This window comes from Gadus macrocephalus, chromosome 18 (genome assembly GCF_031168955.1).
Source record: "Gadus macrocephalus chromosome 18, ASM3116895v1".
NCBI lineage: Eukaryota > Metazoa > Chordata > Actinopteri > Gadiformes > Gadidae > Gadus > Gadus macrocephalus.
Genome location: NC_082399.1, coordinates 6,423,105 through 6,441,715, shown reverse-complemented (window position 1 = coordinate 6,441,715; position 18,611 = coordinate 6,423,105). Strand labels below are relative to the sequence as shown.

At 45.6% G+C, this 18,611-nt stretch overlaps 2 protein-coding genes across 3 annotated transcripts; both read right to left on the bottom strand.

Annotated features, from left to right (window-relative positions):
- Positions 1-999: 999 nt before the first annotated feature.
- On the bottom strand, positions 1,000-12,455 carry grb7 (growth factor receptor bound protein 7). The gene is made up of 15 exons (XM_060037125.1): positions 12,026-12,455; positions 10,872-11,046; positions 10,383-10,512; positions 7,356-7,512; positions 6,567-6,688; positions 5,867-5,941; positions 5,073-5,210; positions 4,767-4,877; positions 4,369-4,467; positions 4,145-4,225; positions 3,631-3,741; positions 3,239-3,377; positions 2,958-3,045; positions 2,560-2,653; positions 1,000-2,315 (listed from the first exon to the last, which is right to left on the bottom strand). The coding sequence occupies exons 1-15, from the start codon at positions 12,048-12,050 to the stop codon at positions 2,169-2,171; spliced, it is 1,692 nt and encodes a 563-aa protein (XP_059893108.1). The 5' UTR covers positions 12,051-12,455; the 3' UTR covers positions 1,000-2,168.
- A 105-nt stretch (positions 12,456-12,560) lies between these two features.
- On the bottom strand, positions 12,561-18,162 carry LOC132446697 (ADP-ribosylation factor 2-like). 2 transcript variants are annotated; one of them, XM_060037126.1, is made up of 5 exons: positions 18,007-18,162; positions 16,969-17,126; positions 16,262-16,372; positions 14,965-15,089; positions 12,561-14,555 (listed from the first exon to the last, which is right to left on the bottom strand). In XM_060037126.1, exons 2-5 carry the CDS (start codon positions 17,114-17,116, stop codon positions 14,394-14,396), a joined length of 546 nt encoding a protein of 181 aa, XP_059893109.1. In that variant the 5' UTR covers positions 17,117-17,126; positions 18,007-18,162; the 3' UTR covers positions 12,561-14,393. The 2 variants fall into 2 exon arrangements, with proteins under 2 accessions (XP_059893109.1, XP_059893110.1); XM_060037127.1 differs by having other exon boundaries at positions 17,931-18,085.
- Positions 18,163-18,611: the final 449 nt, after the last annotated feature.

The following is an 18,611-nucleotide window of genomic DNA, read 5'->3' as shown; positions in this document are numbered from 1 at the left end:
GAGAGAAGAAGGAAGGGAGAGATTAAGGATGAAAGGGGAAAGATAAGCAGACAGGCTGAGCGAGAAAGACACAGAGAGAGAGAGAGAGAGAGAGAGAGAGAGAGAGAGAGAGAGAGAGAGAGAGAGAGAGAGAGAGAGAGAGAGAGAGAGAGAGAGAGATGAACTCAAATGGATGGGCATGCCAGGGAGGCTGCCGACCCACAATGCAACGGCACGTACATCACAGGGCGACAGATCTGCTGCACTATTTGGAGAAGAGGAGAGGGGAGTGTGGGTTGGGTTTGGGTGGTGGTGGTGGGGGGGGGGGGAGTAGGAGGAGCTGTGGGGGGGGGGGGGGGGGGGGGGGGGGGGGAGTAGGAGTAGGGGGATGTTGGGAAAGGGGAGGAGGTCGAAAGTGGAGGATTTGAGGAGGAGGTTGAGGAGGAGGAGTGGGAGGAGAGAATGGATCAGGAGGTGGGTAGACGGAGGGAGGAGGAGGAGGAGGACGGGGAGGAAGGGGTGGGGAGGAGGGGGAGTTGAGGAGGAGGTGTGGAGAGGAGGAGGACGGAGGAGGAGAGGAGGCGAGGGATGGACGGAGGAGGGGAGAGGAGGTGAAGGAAGGAGGAGCTGGAGAGAGGAGGAAGACAGAGGAGATGGAGGGATGGGAGGGGAGAGGGGAGATGTAGGGGGGGGTATGGGTGAGGGGGTGGGGTGGGGAATGTGTCAGGCAGGAAAAATCAAATAAAAAAATCCGAATCATATCCTTTAGACTTTAGTGTGTGTGCGTGTTAGGTTCAGTGTGTTCACGATTCAGTCCTGCGTGTTTGCGTGTCTCCGTGTTCTGGGTTCTCCATCATGGGAGGAAGTTAGGAAGTTGGTTTCAGAGGAAAGAAAGATGTCCCAGCTCTACTTTACCTGCCTGGGGGGTTGTTACCATGGCAACCCGGGATGGGCTGAGGGGGCTCGATTTAAGAGTTTTTTTTCCCGGAGACACACACACACACACACACACACACACACACACACACACACACACACACACACACACACACACACACACACACACACACACACACACACACACACACACACACACACACACACACACACACACACAGATCGATAGAAGCGAATTGTAAACACGTAAATACATAAATGCTAAATATTTTATTTTGTGTCCTTTAAGCTTTGATGAGATAATCAGAACGATGTTAACATTTGAAATAATTTATTCAGCCAATATTGGAATGTAAACATGAAACAAAACCCAAAATGTATTTAATAAACAATAATGTTAACCTTCATATTAACTTTGATGAAAATCTGCGACTAATGCCAACATCGTAGAACTAATGATAATGACCAATCCAATTAAAAAACATTAAGGATGCAGCATTCACATAGAATGTGCGAACAAAAGAACAACAGGCTGTTAGACTACACCTGTTAGCCACCAACAGAGACGTAAGTAATTAGACAGTTTTATTAAATATATAATTTAAAATACGCTACCGGCGAAATATTGCGCATCTCTCACAATTTCAAGAAACGGTTAAATTAAGTCAACAGCGACACCAGGTGGCCAACATTAACGTCTACGTTTTCGTCACAACGAAAATCCAGACGCTCTTATCTCGTGTAAAAATGTAAATTATTTGTATATTGTGCAACCAGACTTTATAAGCCCGCCCTATATTGGAATGGAACCGAATAATTATTAGGGTAAAAACTAGGCGTTGCCTGATACAATCCCATTATCTCTTATTAAAGAAAAAGTGTTTGGGTTACTTCCTGTTCCAGGTTTCTGGTCGAAGAGGATCATATATACACACATTTATACATATCCCTGGAGATAGTGACAGTGATTCTGGTAAATATTGGGGTGGCAGTGGAGTGAATGTGGAGCTGGAGCTAGAGGGTGGGGGTTGGGTTGGAGATGGAGCTAAAGGTTGGAGGTTGAAATGGAGTTAAAGGTTAGAAGTAGAGGCGGAGCTAGAGGGTGGAGGTGTGATGGTGGTAGTATAGGTGGAGATTGAGTTTGGAACCAATGCTGGAGGTGGAGCTGGAGGGTGGAGGTGTGGTGGTGAAGACAGAGATGGAGCTTGGGTTTGGAACCGATGGTGGAGGTGGTGTGACAGGCTGGAGGTGGTGCTAGAGGGTGGAGGTTAAGCTAGAGGGCGGGGTAGAGGTCAAAGTGCTACACCCACACAGGGGTGTTTGAGGCAGACGGGGAGGATTCCTCGGTTGATCTGGTGGAACTCCACCAGCTGCAGCAGGTCAGCAAAGACCGTCACCCCGTCGTCCATGGAGTAGTACTGGCGGCCTCCTTCCTCACACTTTAGAGTTAAACATAGAGAAGTATATCAATATACATTAATTAACCTAATATAAGTACACTGTAGTACTCACACAGTACTCCATACATATAAATAAATATTATGTATAGATTATTAAATATAAATATATAAATTACAGATATATATTTATTTACCCCCACACTTACACACAAATATATAGAATGTATATAGAATATACCTTCATAAGGAATATACATAATTTCATAATAGAGCTGGGACTGACCGGTATGACCAAGTAGTGTTTCGTCTTGAGTTTGTGACACAGAGAGAGAACAAAGCAAAGGGCTTGCTGCTGACTGTCCCGGATCAGGAACATACTAGAGAGAGACACACACACACACACACACACAAACACGGAAACATACATATATTAATATAAACAAGAGGGTGTTGTTTCTAAGGCTAACCAGCTACAATGCTAGCAGGCCATGCTTAACATATACATAGAAAGCATTCCATTGGGGACATTTAGCTGAATTTACAAAACATGCGTTTTGGGGTTTCTGATTTGTGAATGTAAGTTCACATTTGGGACAGAGCCAATGTCCCAAAACTAGAAATACAGTTCGGAGAGTGTGGTGGATGGTGAAGACCGAGGGTTAGGGGGGGGGGGGGTCTCACCCATCCACCAGACCCTGCTCCTCCACCAGCCTTTCGGCCTCCCTTCTGGAGACACCCCCATGGAACCATGGGTGACCCCTGTGGATGGCTGCACACACACACACACACACACACACACACACACACACACACACACACACACACACACACACACACACACACACACACACACACACACACACACACACACACACACACACACACACACACACACACATCAATACAAACTTTAATCATGTTATTGCCCGTTATTTTCAGTAGTTGCTGATGAAAACACTCACAAGAGGGCCGGGCCCCTTGGCTGGCTGAGGTCCCTTTGGTTCCTCCAGCCCCTCTGGCTCCGCCGGCCCCTGGAACCCCAGAGTCTGGTCTGAGGCCTGGGGCCCGGCCGGCTAGGTTGCCCAGGAGGGCTTCTCTTCTCTGGGTCAGAGAAAGTTACAGGGGAAGACCTTGTGTTACAGCCTGTCTGTGTTGAACCACTCACGGTTGCTATCAATTTCCATTACATCTGCACGACAAAAACATGACAATTTATACGAAAAATATTTAATGCAAGCACAAAAAGCGTAAATGAAACACAAGAATGTAAATCGTACTTTTTCTCTCCTGTCTGCCTGCCTGTCTCTGTCTCTCTCTCCATGCCTCAGTGTCTATATGTGTCGATGTCTCTCACCCTCCAGCTCTGCCCCTCCTCTCGCTCAACACTCTTGGCTTCGCTGGCGCTGATCACTCGCCCCGCACTGCCCGAGAAATCCATGGCAACCAGGCTGGCGTCGGAGCCCCTCTGTAACACACACACACACAAACACACACACAAACACACACACGCAAACTATTAAATACTGTACATTTCGGTAAACTAGTTATAATGTGTAACTAGCTATAGTGTGGACTGTGGATACTATGTATAGTGGTTTTATACCGGGCATGCTGGGTAAAGTGGGTATAGTGGGGATATAATGGGAATGGTCAATCTAGAGGGCTTATACTGCGTATAGTGGCTATATTGGGCTTATCTCAATACTCACTCAGAATACCTCAGTATAGTGGGCATATACTGGGCACTATACCAGTATAAAAACTGGTTATAGTTTGTATACTGGGTATAGTGTGTTCACTGGGTATACTTGGTATAATGGATATACTGGGTATGGCGCGCACATATAGTGTGTATGATGGGTTCTTACCAGTCTGGTTTCTGTCCGGTCGTTGGACCACTGAGCAGCTGACTTTGAGAACTGGAAGTTAGAATGAAGCTGTTTCCCATACTGAATCCCCCCAATACACACACACACATACACACATAGACAGACAGACGCACACACACAAACACAGAAAAGAAAGAACATCGTTAGGTTTGACAGTGTGTGGAACCTAAGGTGTCATAGGTTCAGGGGTCATGAGGTCACACCTTGAAGAGCCTGAAGGCGGAGGTCCAGCAGGTGCGAGCCTCTTCAGTCTCGGCACAGAGCAGCTTCAGACCACGAGTGTGCACAGGCTCTCTGGCAGGCTGGAGACACACCGACACACAGACACACACACACACACACACGCGCGCGCGCGCACACATACACACAGACACACAGGCACACAGGCACGCACACACGGACGCACACACAATTAACCACTCATATTAAGCTCTACAGGATCTATAGAAAAGACAGGTTGTACAGAAATTACGAGTGAGTGAGTGACTGCATGCATGCGTGTGTATGGTGTGTGCATTTGTGCGTGCGTGCGTGCGTGCGTGCGTGCGTGCGTGCGTGCGTGCGTGCGTGCGTGCGTGCGTGCGTGCGTGCGTGCGTGTACCTTGATACAAAAGGTGTAGTTGCTGGGCGCTCCGTACAGCCGACGACCGTTCACCACCTGGAAGACACTGAGCTGGCCCAGGTCTGCTACACACTGGAGGTGGCGAGGCTCCTAGACACACACACACACACACACACACACACACACACACACACACACACACACACACACACACACACACACACACACACACACACACACACACACACACACACACACACACACACACACACACACACACGGGTTAAAAACATGAGGCAGCCGTCAGCCATCCCTGGGAAGCTCTACACAGAGAGGTCAGCTGACCTTGGAGGATCCCTTGGTGGAGGAGTAGAGGCCGGAGCGACGCAGCAGGAAGTAGACCCTCTTCCAGGCGCGGCGGCTGTGCTCCTTCACCTGCAGGAAGCCCTGGATCTCCGGACACGAACCCGACCGCAGCAGGGTCTAGGAGGGAGAGGGGCATCGTCACTTAAAGGGGACATATTACACCACCAGGTGTGAGTGTGGTTAGCCTTACAAGCCGTTTTGAATATCTGCCCGATATGACATCACTAGGGGGCGTGTCCACCTAGCTCTGTGCTGCATAGATGAGCAAGGTTGACTTCAGTCCACTGGGTAGGCTGTTAGACTGAGCTATCCAGCACCGATCTAGGTAGACACGCCCACTAGTGATGTCATATGGGGCGGATTTTCGAAACGGCTTGTAAGGCTAATCACACTCACACCTGGTGGTATAATATGTCTCCTTTAACACGCGAGGCAGGTTTCCTTACATGGATGGATGCTATAGGGCTATAAACTTTTTGTTGACGATAATCTGCCATATTTTGTCTGATTAACATAAACTAAAATAAAATCCCTATTAAATGTATAATTATGTAATCTAGGCACATTGTTTTGTAGAATGTATGATGAATGCTATTGGTTAACAAAGTCGTAGGATGAATGCTATTGGATAACAAGGTTGTACGATGAATTCTATGGGTTAACCATGTCGTAGGAAGAGTCCTATTGGTTAACCAGGTCGTAGGATGAATGCTATTGGTTAACCAGGTCAAGGGATGAATGCCATTGGTTTACCAGGTGGAGTAAGGGTTTACCTCGATGAGTTCGGAGGACTTGATGCCGTGGGAGGCGTCTGCGCTGTCAGAGATCATGGCCTCTGGGAAGAAGAGCTGCAGACCATGGGACAATGGCGTGTAAACACGCTGTTTGTTAGCACGCTACAATGTTCTGCCAGGGGACTGACACAGTTCATCATGATTCATGTGTGGTTGGTGGAGTTTGTGTGTGTGTGGGGGTTGTTGAGGAAGTAGGCACTTCCTTCCTATTGCATTGTTGCAAAATATCTTATTCAACTGGGTAGTTGGGTGGGGAATCTGTCCAAAGCCTTGGGGAAACACGACTAAATAGAAATGCATTCTAAATGGTACCTTTGTGGGATAATGGAATGCAGAACAGAGTAATGCACTGGGCGGACATGGTTCCCAAAGATTCTAGGAGGTTTCTCCGCACAACTTCTCACCAGTCTAACTGTAACCATCCTAGAACAGGATGTCCCTAAGCCTTACCTGCTTCCTAAGGGAATGCATCCAAAAGTATGTACTATAAGACCTTCTGCTAAAGGACTAAATATTTGTATTACAAAGGATCATTCCAATAAATGCATGTATTTACACAGCACCACAAGTCAATACAAGCAAAAACGTGCATTCCAACACAACAGAAGAGAAAGAGATTTAACGCATAAACACCTGGTCCTAGACCCGGGACCACAGAACAGGACGTGCCAGGACTCACAGTGGGGGTTCTGAAGAACTCGTACTTGGCGTAGTTCTTCCGGAACAGCAGCTTGGCGTCAGTCTTGATGGACCAGGAGGTCTGGACTTGCAGAACCATCTCATGGTCCTCCAGACATCGCTCTAGATGAGAGGGAGAGTGGCTCACTACAGACTCCATGGTACATTATCACACAGGATTCACATTGTACATCAGGGGACTCTCTATTGATTAGGGTGTTCCACTCCCAGCCCAAACGTTGTGGGCTACACCAAGCCCCTACACTCGCTGCTCTGATTATGTCAAATATTAATTTTAATTATTTCTTCAAATAATTCTTCCAATTGTGCATTGGGTCACCAAATCTGCTTCCATGTATGCAGCCTAACCTCACTGCAAGTGGCTTTCATTTGCTTTCGCAAAATTACGAAATATATCTGAAATGTATTCAGTGTTAAGTCTCAACCTAGTGGAAGTCTCACTCTCACTGCCCACTTCCCTATCAGTCTACAACTCATAAATATACTGTATATTAAAAGATAGTCATAAAAGAGGATCAAAGAGGAAGATAAATCATTTTGACCGCAATGCCACAAAAACAAATAAATATTTTCTAAAATCTTCAGGTTTTCAGAAACTCATTAGAACCGTTATTACTTGTCAGACGTGCACACACACACACACACACACACACACACACACACACACACACACACACACACACACACACACACACACACACACACACACACACACACACACACACACACACACACAGAGTTGGGTAATGGGGATGGCTTCCATTGTTACCAAGGCCGCGTGAGGGGTGGAACTCGATGAGGGCCCAGCTCTCCTGGTCGCTGCAGTGAGCTGTCTGTACCAGCAGATGGCACACCTCCTTGGCTGTAGCCCCACGAGACACCCACAGAGACCGGCTGTAGCTGTCCTCCCCAAACACCCTGATCAGCTGCAATCATGAGATAGATGCCATATTATCTGATATACATTCATGATAATACTCAGATTGTTCATGTTGCATCTTTAAATTAATATTCATTATATCAACTTGATCAGAAGAAATCATTTTTCTGGTATGCTTTTTTATATCTATATACATAGATACATATCAAGATTTACTTAAAGGGCTGAAGACTTATTTTTAACTATCAGCAGAAATCATAATTTTTTTCTATGCTTTTTTATATCTATATACATCGATACATATCTATAAAAAGATTGGCTTTATAAGACTGAAGACCATTATTTTGAACTACCTAATTGTTGTGTGATACCATTTCATACTGCAGTTTCTTTAAATATCATCGTTAACCTATATCACTTCCTACAGATTTGATTAGCAGTATGTCATACGTAGGTGAAAAAATATTGTCTTTTATGCCCAATCTAACCGTATTTTCTGACAGTCCTCTGATGAGGAAGTAACTAAGGGAGTAAACCAATGAAACCAATTTTCTCCTTGTCATCATAGAAACACACAGATGAGGTGATTGTTATCATGGAATCATAAGGACGGGATTCTTTGTGACTCCATAACAATTTACAGGAAGTACAACAGAGTCAAATGAAAAACTGCAACATATAAACGGCCAATAAACTGTAAAAACTGGTCCGTAAAGGTTTTAAATCAACAGAGTATCTTTCCACTGGAGAAACCCTTTCATCCACACGCAAATGTGCTTTCTTCTGTTTATTATCTCTAACGAAACATGCAGTTCTTGGTTTCCGTTACCCCCCGACAATTTCTGCTATAAAATAGGGCTGCTGGATCTGAGATTATACAACCACAGGTGAAGAGACCGAGCTGGGACAATCAAGGATCGAACTTGAGGAGGAGAGCACATACAGTGAGTCCATTTAGTCAAATATTAGGGAACCAACAACAGCAGCCGGTAAACTCCATGTACAAATCCAGGAACTTCACTGTGAGGCCTCAGATCAACCCCTAGGCTGCCCTGTGTGACAGCCTCACTAAACCACCCAGACAAGACCCGAGTGCACTGAGCCCAACACCTCCCAGTCACACTCCGGTAGTGGATGGGAAACACTGTGTTTCTAGGGTACGGTTCCGCAGAATGACACGTGAACAGAACAATGAGCGGCCATCACTCATGGCCATGGTATGCCTTGATGGTTCCAGGCGTCCTCAACCGTCAACAACGCGTAGTGATGTGGCCGAGAATCCTCTCAACCAGCAACCAGACACAACAGGTAGACAGGGAAGACCGCCTGGGAGGGATTTTCCGGCCTACCGACTAACTGGTTCTAGATGTGAATCAGAAGCTACGGAGTCAGTCTGTCAACAGCAGCCTTTTGTACACTTGAAGACACAAACACAATGCCCTGAGGTGGGCCAGGTGTCAGACACGGTGTATGACATCAGAACTGATGGCAGCCAATCACCACTCAGGGAAAGAGACTGACCTGACCTGAAACCGGCACACTGGAGAAAGAAACCAATGTTGTAGCTACAGAGGGGGTGTTGAAAGTGTCTATCAGGAGGGGAAACTCCTCCTTTGGTGGGAACACAGCCATACACAAGCTGAGAGAGAACAGATGCTAGAAGTAAATACAGCATTCTGCTCTTCATAATCAGGCTGGACAGCTTCTGTAGACCTTCTACTGTGACAGAGAAATCCAACAAAAGCCATTCTATGATAACACCTGCAACACACAGATGGCTTCATGCATGCCTTCTTTATCGAGCCGTATCGCCTCACCACATGTCCCATATTTAGCTGCCACAGTGCCGGATAACAAGACTTAAATGGACTCACTTCATTTGTATGAGATTGTAATCAACCGTGTGCTTCAGGCATCAGACTGAAGAGTTCATCTCAGTGTATTTGTTGTCGAGTTTAATCAACTGTGTGCTTCGGGCTGCAGATTGAATCAATGCCAGTCTCGTGTTGTGAGCCAAAATGAAGACAGCGTGAGTGCATGTGTGCGTACGTGCGTATGCGTACATGTTGAGGTTTGATTGACACACGCATGTACGCACATGTTTATGTCAATCAAACCTCAACATGTCGCGCTACTGCAGTCGAGTCAAGTACGCAATAATATTATATCGATAATGCTATTAATACGGTTACTCATAATTACATCAATGTGGTTATTCATAATTATATGGTGATTGATACAAATATAGATATTAATAATTATACAGTTACTATTATAAATACTGTGTGGGGAAAAAATGGGGGAAAAATGTGTGTGTGTGTGTGTGTGTGTGTGTGTGTGTGTGTGTGTGTGTGTGTGTGTGTGTGTGTGTGTGTGTGTGTGTGTGTGTGTGTGTGTGTGTGTGTGTGTGTGTGTGTGTGTGAGAGAGTGTGTGTGTAGTTGGGGTGACTCATGAATGTATTCATGAACTTTCATTCATGTTTTGTTTTTTGTCTTTGTTTTGTTTTTGTTTTTCTTGCTGTTGTTGTTGTTGTTTTTGTTGCTGTTCCTGTTTGTTATCTTTGTTGTTCATTATGTAAAATAAAAAATATACATACAAAAAATAAATACTGATACTTAATCCTGATATCAATATAAATTGTAAAAAAATAAGATAAAAACTGTTAACGAATTAAAAAAATGATATATTACAATAGTACTGATATTAATTACAATAGCACCGACATTTACCTCAATAATAATCACATTGAGGTAATTCTATTATTTTAAACCCATTCTTGTCATGGAGTTTCCCTTGTTTGGCATTTTGTATTGCTGTTCTTCCCAAAGGCACTATGGAAGAAAAGTTTTATTTGATGTTATTGCTGCGTAATATTAACAGTGACATCCCGCTCAACAGAATATAAATAAACGTACATGTTTGTCGCTTGCCGATGGTGGGACTGAGCCAATCACCACAGGGGATTGGGGAGGGCTACACAGCTCTGGGAAGGGATTGGGTATGGAGGGCAAAGAGGAGGACCACCGGCCCTCATCAGCTTTCACCCTGAAAATCAGTGACGGTATACATGATCAGTGTAGAGAGAGAGAGAGAGAGAGAGAGAGAGAGAGAGAGAGAGAGAGAGAGAGAGAGAGAGAGAGAGAGAGAGAGAGAGAGAGAGAGACACACACACACACACACACACATTTCTACTTCTACTAATGTCCTGTACTTTCTTCGTATCTTAAGTCAGAGGGGAAGAATAGATTAAAGCTAGAATGCATCATGGAGAAAGTGAAACATAAGTTCCATATTGCATCAAATCATGATTGCGCGCGCGTGTGTGTGTGTGTGTGTGTGTGTGTGTGTGTGTGTGTGTGTGTGTGTGTGTGTGTGTGTGTGTGTGTGTGTGTGTGTTACCCTACCTGGCAGGGCTGATGGTGATTGGCTGGGAGTGGGTCAGGGGGCGTGGCTCGGGGTGACGTAAGGCAGGGGGTTCATCGTCCAGGAGGTCAAGGGTCATGGTGGAGCCGGACAGGTAGCTGTCGTCTTCCCCCTCCATCAACTCCTCCCAGGGCCCGGCCACCGCTGTCATTTCGCCTAGCAACCACCCGTCATGGTTACAACTGTACATCGCCTAACAAAATGCTGCTATTTTTACAACCCCACCACATCGCCTAGAAACAGGCTGCTATGGTTACAACTCTTTAATATCACCTGGAAGGACACCATGCTTACTACTCCAGCATGTTGCCAAGCATAATACTGCCAAGATACCAACTCCAACAATTCACCTTGTAAGAAGGCGCCATTGGGTGTCCATTGTAACAAAGTACAAAAATGAAATAAAATGTTCAATCAATATCAAATATAATCAATGTTACCAACTAACTTCAATTTCCGATCAAACTTTTCGTTCAGACCAAAGAAATAAACAGGAGGAAGGCCGGGGTTGTTTGACAAGTTAAGGTGTGTGACGTCACACTCCCATCGCCCCGTGTGGACACAACAACCAAAGAGAAATAGCAGCACACCTGAAAGACAACTTCTTAACAATTCAAAAGTCAATATGTGTCCCTTGGATGACTTCGTGAGAATAAGTAAGTTACAAAACGCCAAAACGTGTCCTTAAAATGACGACATATGTCACATCGCTTTAGGCGTGCCTGATCACAGCGTCAACGTCATTCCCAATGGTCATAATATCAAAGCTCTACCGGAATTAAGTTGCTTGATCAATGCCGGCAAATTGTTAAGTTATTGTACAAAACACTTTTTATTTATTGCACGTCTATTGTATTAGTGATTAATGAAAGAAATCCCCGAAACTTAACATCCTGTCCTCAACCTACCTCCTGGAGCTGGTATGGGCCAGGGGCCTCAAACATTGCCCATGGTTTTACGGTCGGATACTACGCTTTCGTGGTCCGAGTCGTACTAGGCGATGAAAACATTTTGATCGGGAAGCTAGTTAGTTCTACTCTATACAGGCCATATAGTATCACCCGGCGAGTTGGCACGTATTTCCCTACACCTGTTCGCCTCGTACATGTTGGACAGAGCGGAGGTGAAAACGTACCTGTGGTTGTTTGGACCATCAACATTTCTCCAATGTTTGTAGCCACAGGACGAGTCGAATTCCTCTTAAGTGGATAGCTAGAGTTCGGTTTTATTGGAAGCTAAAAAAAACCTGCGGGGAGGAGCGTCGTGTGCAGCGGACAACTTTCGACAGGACAGGTGAAGGTGTGCAGCGTGACGTATGCGGTTCGCCGTCTCATGTTTGGCAACAACAGCGTATGGAATAGCAGCTCTAGATATTCGGTAAGACAGTATGCTTAATTCTGAATGCATTATATAATACAAGCTGATAATAGAATTAAGGTAATTAACATACGCTTTTTTTCATTTTATCAGTTATATTAACTTACCGGAACACTAGCCGACTACCCGTGTGGCTGGTGTAGCCTTCACCAGTTAACCCTAATTTTCATATTAGTCGGGTGATTTCTATAACGGTTTTATTAACCGGTCTTTTATAAAGATAGAATACATCATGGACTACCAAAATCATAATAAAAGAGGCAACAACAATAAAAACATCGACAGCAGAATAGTAGGATCGAATCATGTTTATTAATGTATTGAGGAAAACCCCCATCGAAGCAGTTTGAGGAGGGGAGAGAGACTTACAGATTTACAATCTTTGACCAGAGGTTGCTGGGTGGGGCCCTGGGTGTCAGACAAGCAGTCTGCACCCCCGCTCCGCCCCTGGGGCAGGGGTGTCCTCCACAGCCAGGACCGGGACATGTTCTATCATCAGCAACCAGACAGCTGGCCCAGGGTTGCTTCCTTCATTAGTCTGAAGCGGTTAGCGTCTACAACCTTGGCGCTTCTTCACCAGCGAGCTCAACCGCTCAGGGGGCCTGCGTCACCCCACCAGGGACGTTAGAAACCGTGGGAAAGCGTTCCAGGACTCCTAACTTCATATGCAGGCCGTCTAACTGCTCTGAAGCATATCATTTAGCAGTCCCGTACAAATGGAAACACTCAAAAAGGAAAGGAAAAACAAAAACACGGGTAACATTTCAGAGAGGAACAACGTTTCAAGCTTTACATGGAAAATGCTGATAACTCAAGACGGTCGAACGCGCCATGCTTTTTTTGAAATGCCCAACACCGTGAAGGGATGAGCCAGCGCGCCCGGAACCACGTCACATACCAAGGGAGACCGTGTGGCTAATGATCTACTAGCAACCCACTGCTAGCTAGCCATTACAACGTTACAGTGTGCTAGCTAGGTATTGCGACGTTAGGGAACGCCGTGTAGTAAGGTACTCCAAACATAGGTGTAAGCCAGATAGGTAGTCCAACATTGGAATGTGCTAGCGAGCCATTTCAACGTTTGAGAATCTTATCTAGACATTTGAACATTGGCGTATAGGAGCTAGCTAGGTATTCCAACATTGGAGTACACTAGCTAGGAAGGCATTCAAATGTTAAGAGTACGCCAGGAAGGTATTCCAACTTTGGAGTATGTTGGTTAGCTAGCTAGCAGTTTTAACATTGGAGCATGCTAGTTAGCTAGGTATTCCAACATGGGGGCACGGTAGCTAGGTATTCTAACGTCAGGGTACCCTAGCTAGGGACCTCTGGTTTGAAGTAAGCTAGCTAAGGATTGTTTGTCTGCCTTGTGCTTCATGGTTGAGCTGGGGGGAGGGATGGGGGGAGGGTTGTGACTAAGAACCGTTGCTTAACATACACTCTGATAGTAAAAGAAACTGCATGATTTTCAAATGACACAAGAACGGTCGAGGATCGGCTGTCTAGTTTTTTTTGCGTTTTTTTTATTTGCTTCAACCTGATACAGGTTATGATGCAATTTTTCCAGAACTTTGAGGGTTTCTAAACCAAGGCGGGTCAAATGAACATGCTAGCGTAGCGTCTAGACTGGGGCGACAGGTTAGCTTTGAGGTCAATAACACAGGAGGAGAGAGAGAGAGCACCCCCTCGCTCCTTCTATGCCTTCTGAAAACCATGCGTCCTGTGAGGGAGGGGAGGGGGAGGGGCTTGGGGAGGCCAGAGCACTGTTTTCACAGCGAGGTGTGTAGAAGGCACGCCTGGCTTTGTCCCAGTACCAGCCAACACACAAACACACACACCACACACACTGAATGAACACTCTCTCAGACTCCCAGGACAGGAGCAGCAGAGGGTAGAGGCCCCAGGAGGAGGGGGGAATGACAGGAAGTGACACGTCGTTTAGGGGGACGGGGACGGGTGGGGGAATGACAGGAAGTGAGAGCCGTTTGGGGGGGGGGGGGGGGAAAGGGGGAGGACGTCAGGGAGTGGGGGGGGGGGGGCTGATCCAGTGCTGCCACTGTGTTAAAACAGGAAATAAATCAACAGAAAAAACAAACAACAAACAAAGTCAGAGGTGGTGGAATGGATCATTTCTGGTTCTTGAGCTGAGTGGAGAGCCAGTCCAGGCCCTCGTACAGGCCGTCCCCGCTGGTTGCGCAGGTGGCCTGGATGTACCAGTTGCGCTGGCGCAGGGAGTGCAGCCCCAGCTTGTCGGTGATCTCTGCAGCGTTCATGGCATTGGGGAGATCCTGGAGACACACCACGGTCATGATCATTTCACACGTCAATGCTCTGCTCACCAGGACTAGGGATGCTAAGGACGTCTGAGGGCCTAACCTGCATGTCAGTGGGGCTAATCTGTAAATGTATCTTCTCACCTATGCTGGTGGTTCTACCGCCACCCTCACAAGAACGTTAAGGCCTCGTCTGTAGGCTTACAGGATCTTAGATTAATAATTGATTCTAAAACGCTTCATGTTAAAGATAAAATAGCAAATGCAATCACAAGTTAGAATCAAAAGTGTCAATGGTACGTTAAGGAGGACTGACTTGTACGGTAAGAGGGGGGAGGGCCTTATCTGCATGTTAAGAACCCACCTGAAGCTAGAGGCCTCACCTGGACATTAATGGGCCCTCACCTGTACACTAAGTCCTCACCTGTTTGTTAGCGAAGATCAGCAGCACGGCGTCCCGCAGCTCGTCCTCTGCAAGCATTCTAGCGAGCTCTTCTCTCGCCTCGTTCACCCTCTCCCTGTCGTTGCTGTCCACCACAAAGATAAGCCCTGTGCACACACAGTTAGGGTTACAAGTAGTTCATGTTTAACACATGATTACAGTTACACATTGTTAATGCTACACACACACGTGCATATTTGGACTCCAGTGGATCTTAAACTACAAGCCAGCAGCCAGGGTACTCTTTGGAAGGGAAAATCTTCCATAATAGACGACTACAGGGTAGAGAACAAACTGTATTTAAAATATAAAATGTATTAACATTTTGATCATCTTGAGGTATGTCCTCTTGTTGAATTAATTTTGATAAATAAAAAAGGTATCGGTATGCTGACCAGACAATATACTTCTTTTAATATAAAGCTAATGAAAAGCTAACATAGATAATGGCTGACAGGACTAATAGCCGATGGGAGTAGTATTTCCTCATAGGACAGAACACACCTGTGTTTGCACTAGCAGTGGGCGGGGCTAAACAACCAGGAATTCAAACAGGAAGTGACCAACAGTGTCATAATATGACTGAATCTTTAGCCACTAGTTCAGGCCCACAATAAAAACATGAATCAGCTATTGATAATAAATTGTATTTTGGTAATTGACTAGTAAAATTAAGGGTTATTTACTCGTATGGTCTCCTCAGCTATCATGTAGTTCAAGCCAGAAGACTGCAACACAATGAACTGCACCCTGCATTGTCTACGCCATTCATTATTTATTCCTATGTTTTGTGTACGATGCCGTTTAGGTGTACAAGGGCAGGCTATATATGGCAACAATTGTTTGGCAACATTTTTGTAATGATACTAATGCTAGTTTATGGCTTTTATGATGCTACGTCGAGGTGACGTGACTGCTGCTAATACTAGCTGATATATGATGACTATTGGTGCTAATGATAGCTGATATGGGCTTTCTAACGGTCGAGTTATCTCATATTGGCCGCTTATCGTTGTCAACGAAAGCTGACCATGGCTGATTTGATGGCAAAAAAAAAAGAAAGGTAAATCAACGACCATTTGCAAACATTGCGCAACCTGCATTAACATTCAAATAAAATGGGGGTATAAAATTATAAATAAAAAAGGTACCAAATACTACTCGCGACATCCATGTTAGGACATGGAAAGGCAACAGAGCATTTGAAGCCATACCCTCCTTTATAATAAAAAGGACAAAAGAACAGGTGTATTACCATGGATGGCCAAGTGTTTCTCACCTTGAGTGTTCTGGAAGTAGTGGCGCCACAGGGGCCGGATCTTATCCTGCCCGCCGACATCCCACACAGTGAAACTGATGTTCTTGTATTCTACCGTCTCAACGTTGAAGCCTGGATACATACACGGGAGAATAAGCACACTCCAAACCATCCTTCCTACTGAAATCCCAATAATATACCAATCACTAAATGCACCTTCATGTTTCAAAAGCGATGCCAAGCTACTTGGCAGGAACTAGTGCCATTTTCTACCCAACGCTGCATTATAACCCTCTGCAGTGGGTCCTAGGTTTAACTCATCGAAAGCATGACTAGCAAGTAAACACGATTTATTTATTTTATGTGGTCCCAGAAAAAGGAAAATATGGAGATGGTGCACATTCGTGTCTTCATCTCACCCAGTGGGTATGATTTTCTTAGACATCCAGGGGAGTTTAAAGATATCTGGGATTTTATTCTTTGTTTTACCACAAATTATAAAACTACCCCGTTGGGTGAGGTAAGGACATGTATAACGATAATCAGTACATCTTCTATGACCGGTTGTGACCATGGGAATCAGGCAACCCAAAATAGTACCTACTGCTAACATGCAATGGGATGAACGTGAGAAATAATACAGTGCATGAAAGGGTTAGATAACTATATCGTTATATACTACGTCGTTATATACTACCAAGTGAGTGGATATACCAAAAGGCCCTTACCGATGGTGGGGATGGTTGTGACGATTTCGCCGAGTTTGAGCTTGTACAGGATGGTGGTTTTTCCAGCAGCATCGAGCCCGACCATGAGAATCCGCATCTCACGCTTGCCGAACAGGCCATTGAATAATTTTCCGATTGCACTCCCCATGGTGACAGACCTGGCGAGAGAAGTAGGCGAAAAAAAAAGACTGTATAAGAGACGCGACAGCAAACCGAAACAACTACGTCGTCCAGTTACGTCCGTCGACGTACTAGCACAAAATAACGCACGCAGTCACTTATAAACGTCAATTACGGACAAAAACTAGGGCCTAATGGACCATCAGGCCGTGTGTCTCAGGTGTCCGTAGGGGTGTTTCCGTGTAGCTGTCACTCGACCCTTGCTAGCTTGCTAACCAGACGCCGACTTTTAAAGGCCGACGGAGAAAAAGATGGCTAACGTTAGCACCTGGCGCAATCCGACGCCACACCATTAATGGTCAACCCGACCTGGCGATGGGTACATGTACACGTAGGGGAAAACCTGGAGCAGCATTTTTTTTTAAGTAATCAACCTTAGCTCATGTTTAGCCAGCTTAGAGGAGCTTAGTGTTGGTTAGGGCGGATGCTCATTTAGCGTCAGTAGCCTTCCACCGTAGCTTGAGGCTACTAGCCGAAACACCGGCAACCAATCCGCACCGACGAACGAAAGAGCGAAAAATAATGTTTTTCGCATATGACGTCACACAAAGCCGTCAAAGATAGTGTCGGTAGCATATAATCCTTTCATTCGGTTATCGCCCACACATCTGTTTATCAAGTAAGCCGTCAGTTAGCCACCTAGCATCGTTAGCTCTGCGGGCTAGCGGCTAAGGTACGGTTGGCCGAATGCCGCGTCAGTGTAAAAATATAAGGGGAAACGGTGACGTCATTTCGATAACAGCCACGATACGTGAAATAAACGCACGGCGATGTGTTCTCACCCTCTGCTAAAACTACGTATATCGGTGGTTCCTCGACGATAAGTCCGTGTCGTTTTGAACGGGAGGATCGGTTTACCTTTCAGAAAGACAGCTTCTGGATCTTTCTCTTCGTTCACCAGTTAGCTCAAAATGGCGTTTGGCGCAACCTACGGACACTACACCGGCGTATCGCACTTCCCACTATGAACAGTCCTGCCCAATCATGTCAAGCATCGTAGAAAAAAGAAACGCCTCTTTTTCCCGTGTGGCCTATCACTGGGGTTGACTGCAGGTTGTCCACGATGTCGATGAATAAGTGAAGTCCTACATCTCAGTTAGGAAGTTTCAGGTTTCAGTTGGCTGGTAAAACAAGATTATTTGTTTTAGTTATAATTTCAGTAGGCCCCTCTATTCATTTTATATTTCTACTATAAAGGGGTTAGGATGTCACGCCCAATCACAGGTCTAGCGCCACCCGATTGGCCTGCCCCAATGGGTAGGGTCGTCCTCCAGCATCTCAACGACAGTGATACTGGAAATCGAGGCCAGAGTGGCGGTTGTGGCTATGCAGATCAGCCCACTAAAGAGACAAGAATACCTCTTTGGTCATTCGGGTTCTTCGTTGTTGTTGTTGTAATCGTAAACCACATCTACGAACAGATAAAGCACTGCACAACACAAATTATTTTTGTGTGTTATTCT

Coding starts and splice junctions, on each gene's coding strand:
- grb7 (XM_060037125.1), bottom strand. CDS start 12,050: ATGTTGATGGTCCAAACAACCACAG. Junction 10,513..10,871: donor ATCACCATCAGCCCTGCCAG/GTAGGGTAACAC, acceptor ACTGATTTTCAG/GGTGAAAGCTGATGAGGGCC. Junction 3,378..3,630: donor AGGAGGGGCAGAGCTGGAGG/GTGAGAGACATC, acceptor TCTCTGACCCAG/AGAAGAGAAGCCCTCCTGGG.
- LOC132446697 (XM_060037126.1), bottom strand. CDS start 17,116: ATGGGGAGTGCAATCGGAAAATTATTCAATGGCCTGTTCGGCAAGCGT. Junction 16,373..16,968: donor CACAACCATCCCCACCATCG/GTAAGGGCCTTT, acceptor GTATGTATCCAG/GCTTCAACGTTGAGACGGTA. Junction 15,090..16,261: donor CTACTTCCAGAACACTCAAG/GTGAGAAACACT, acceptor GTGTGTGCACAG/GGCTTATCTTTGTGGTGGAC.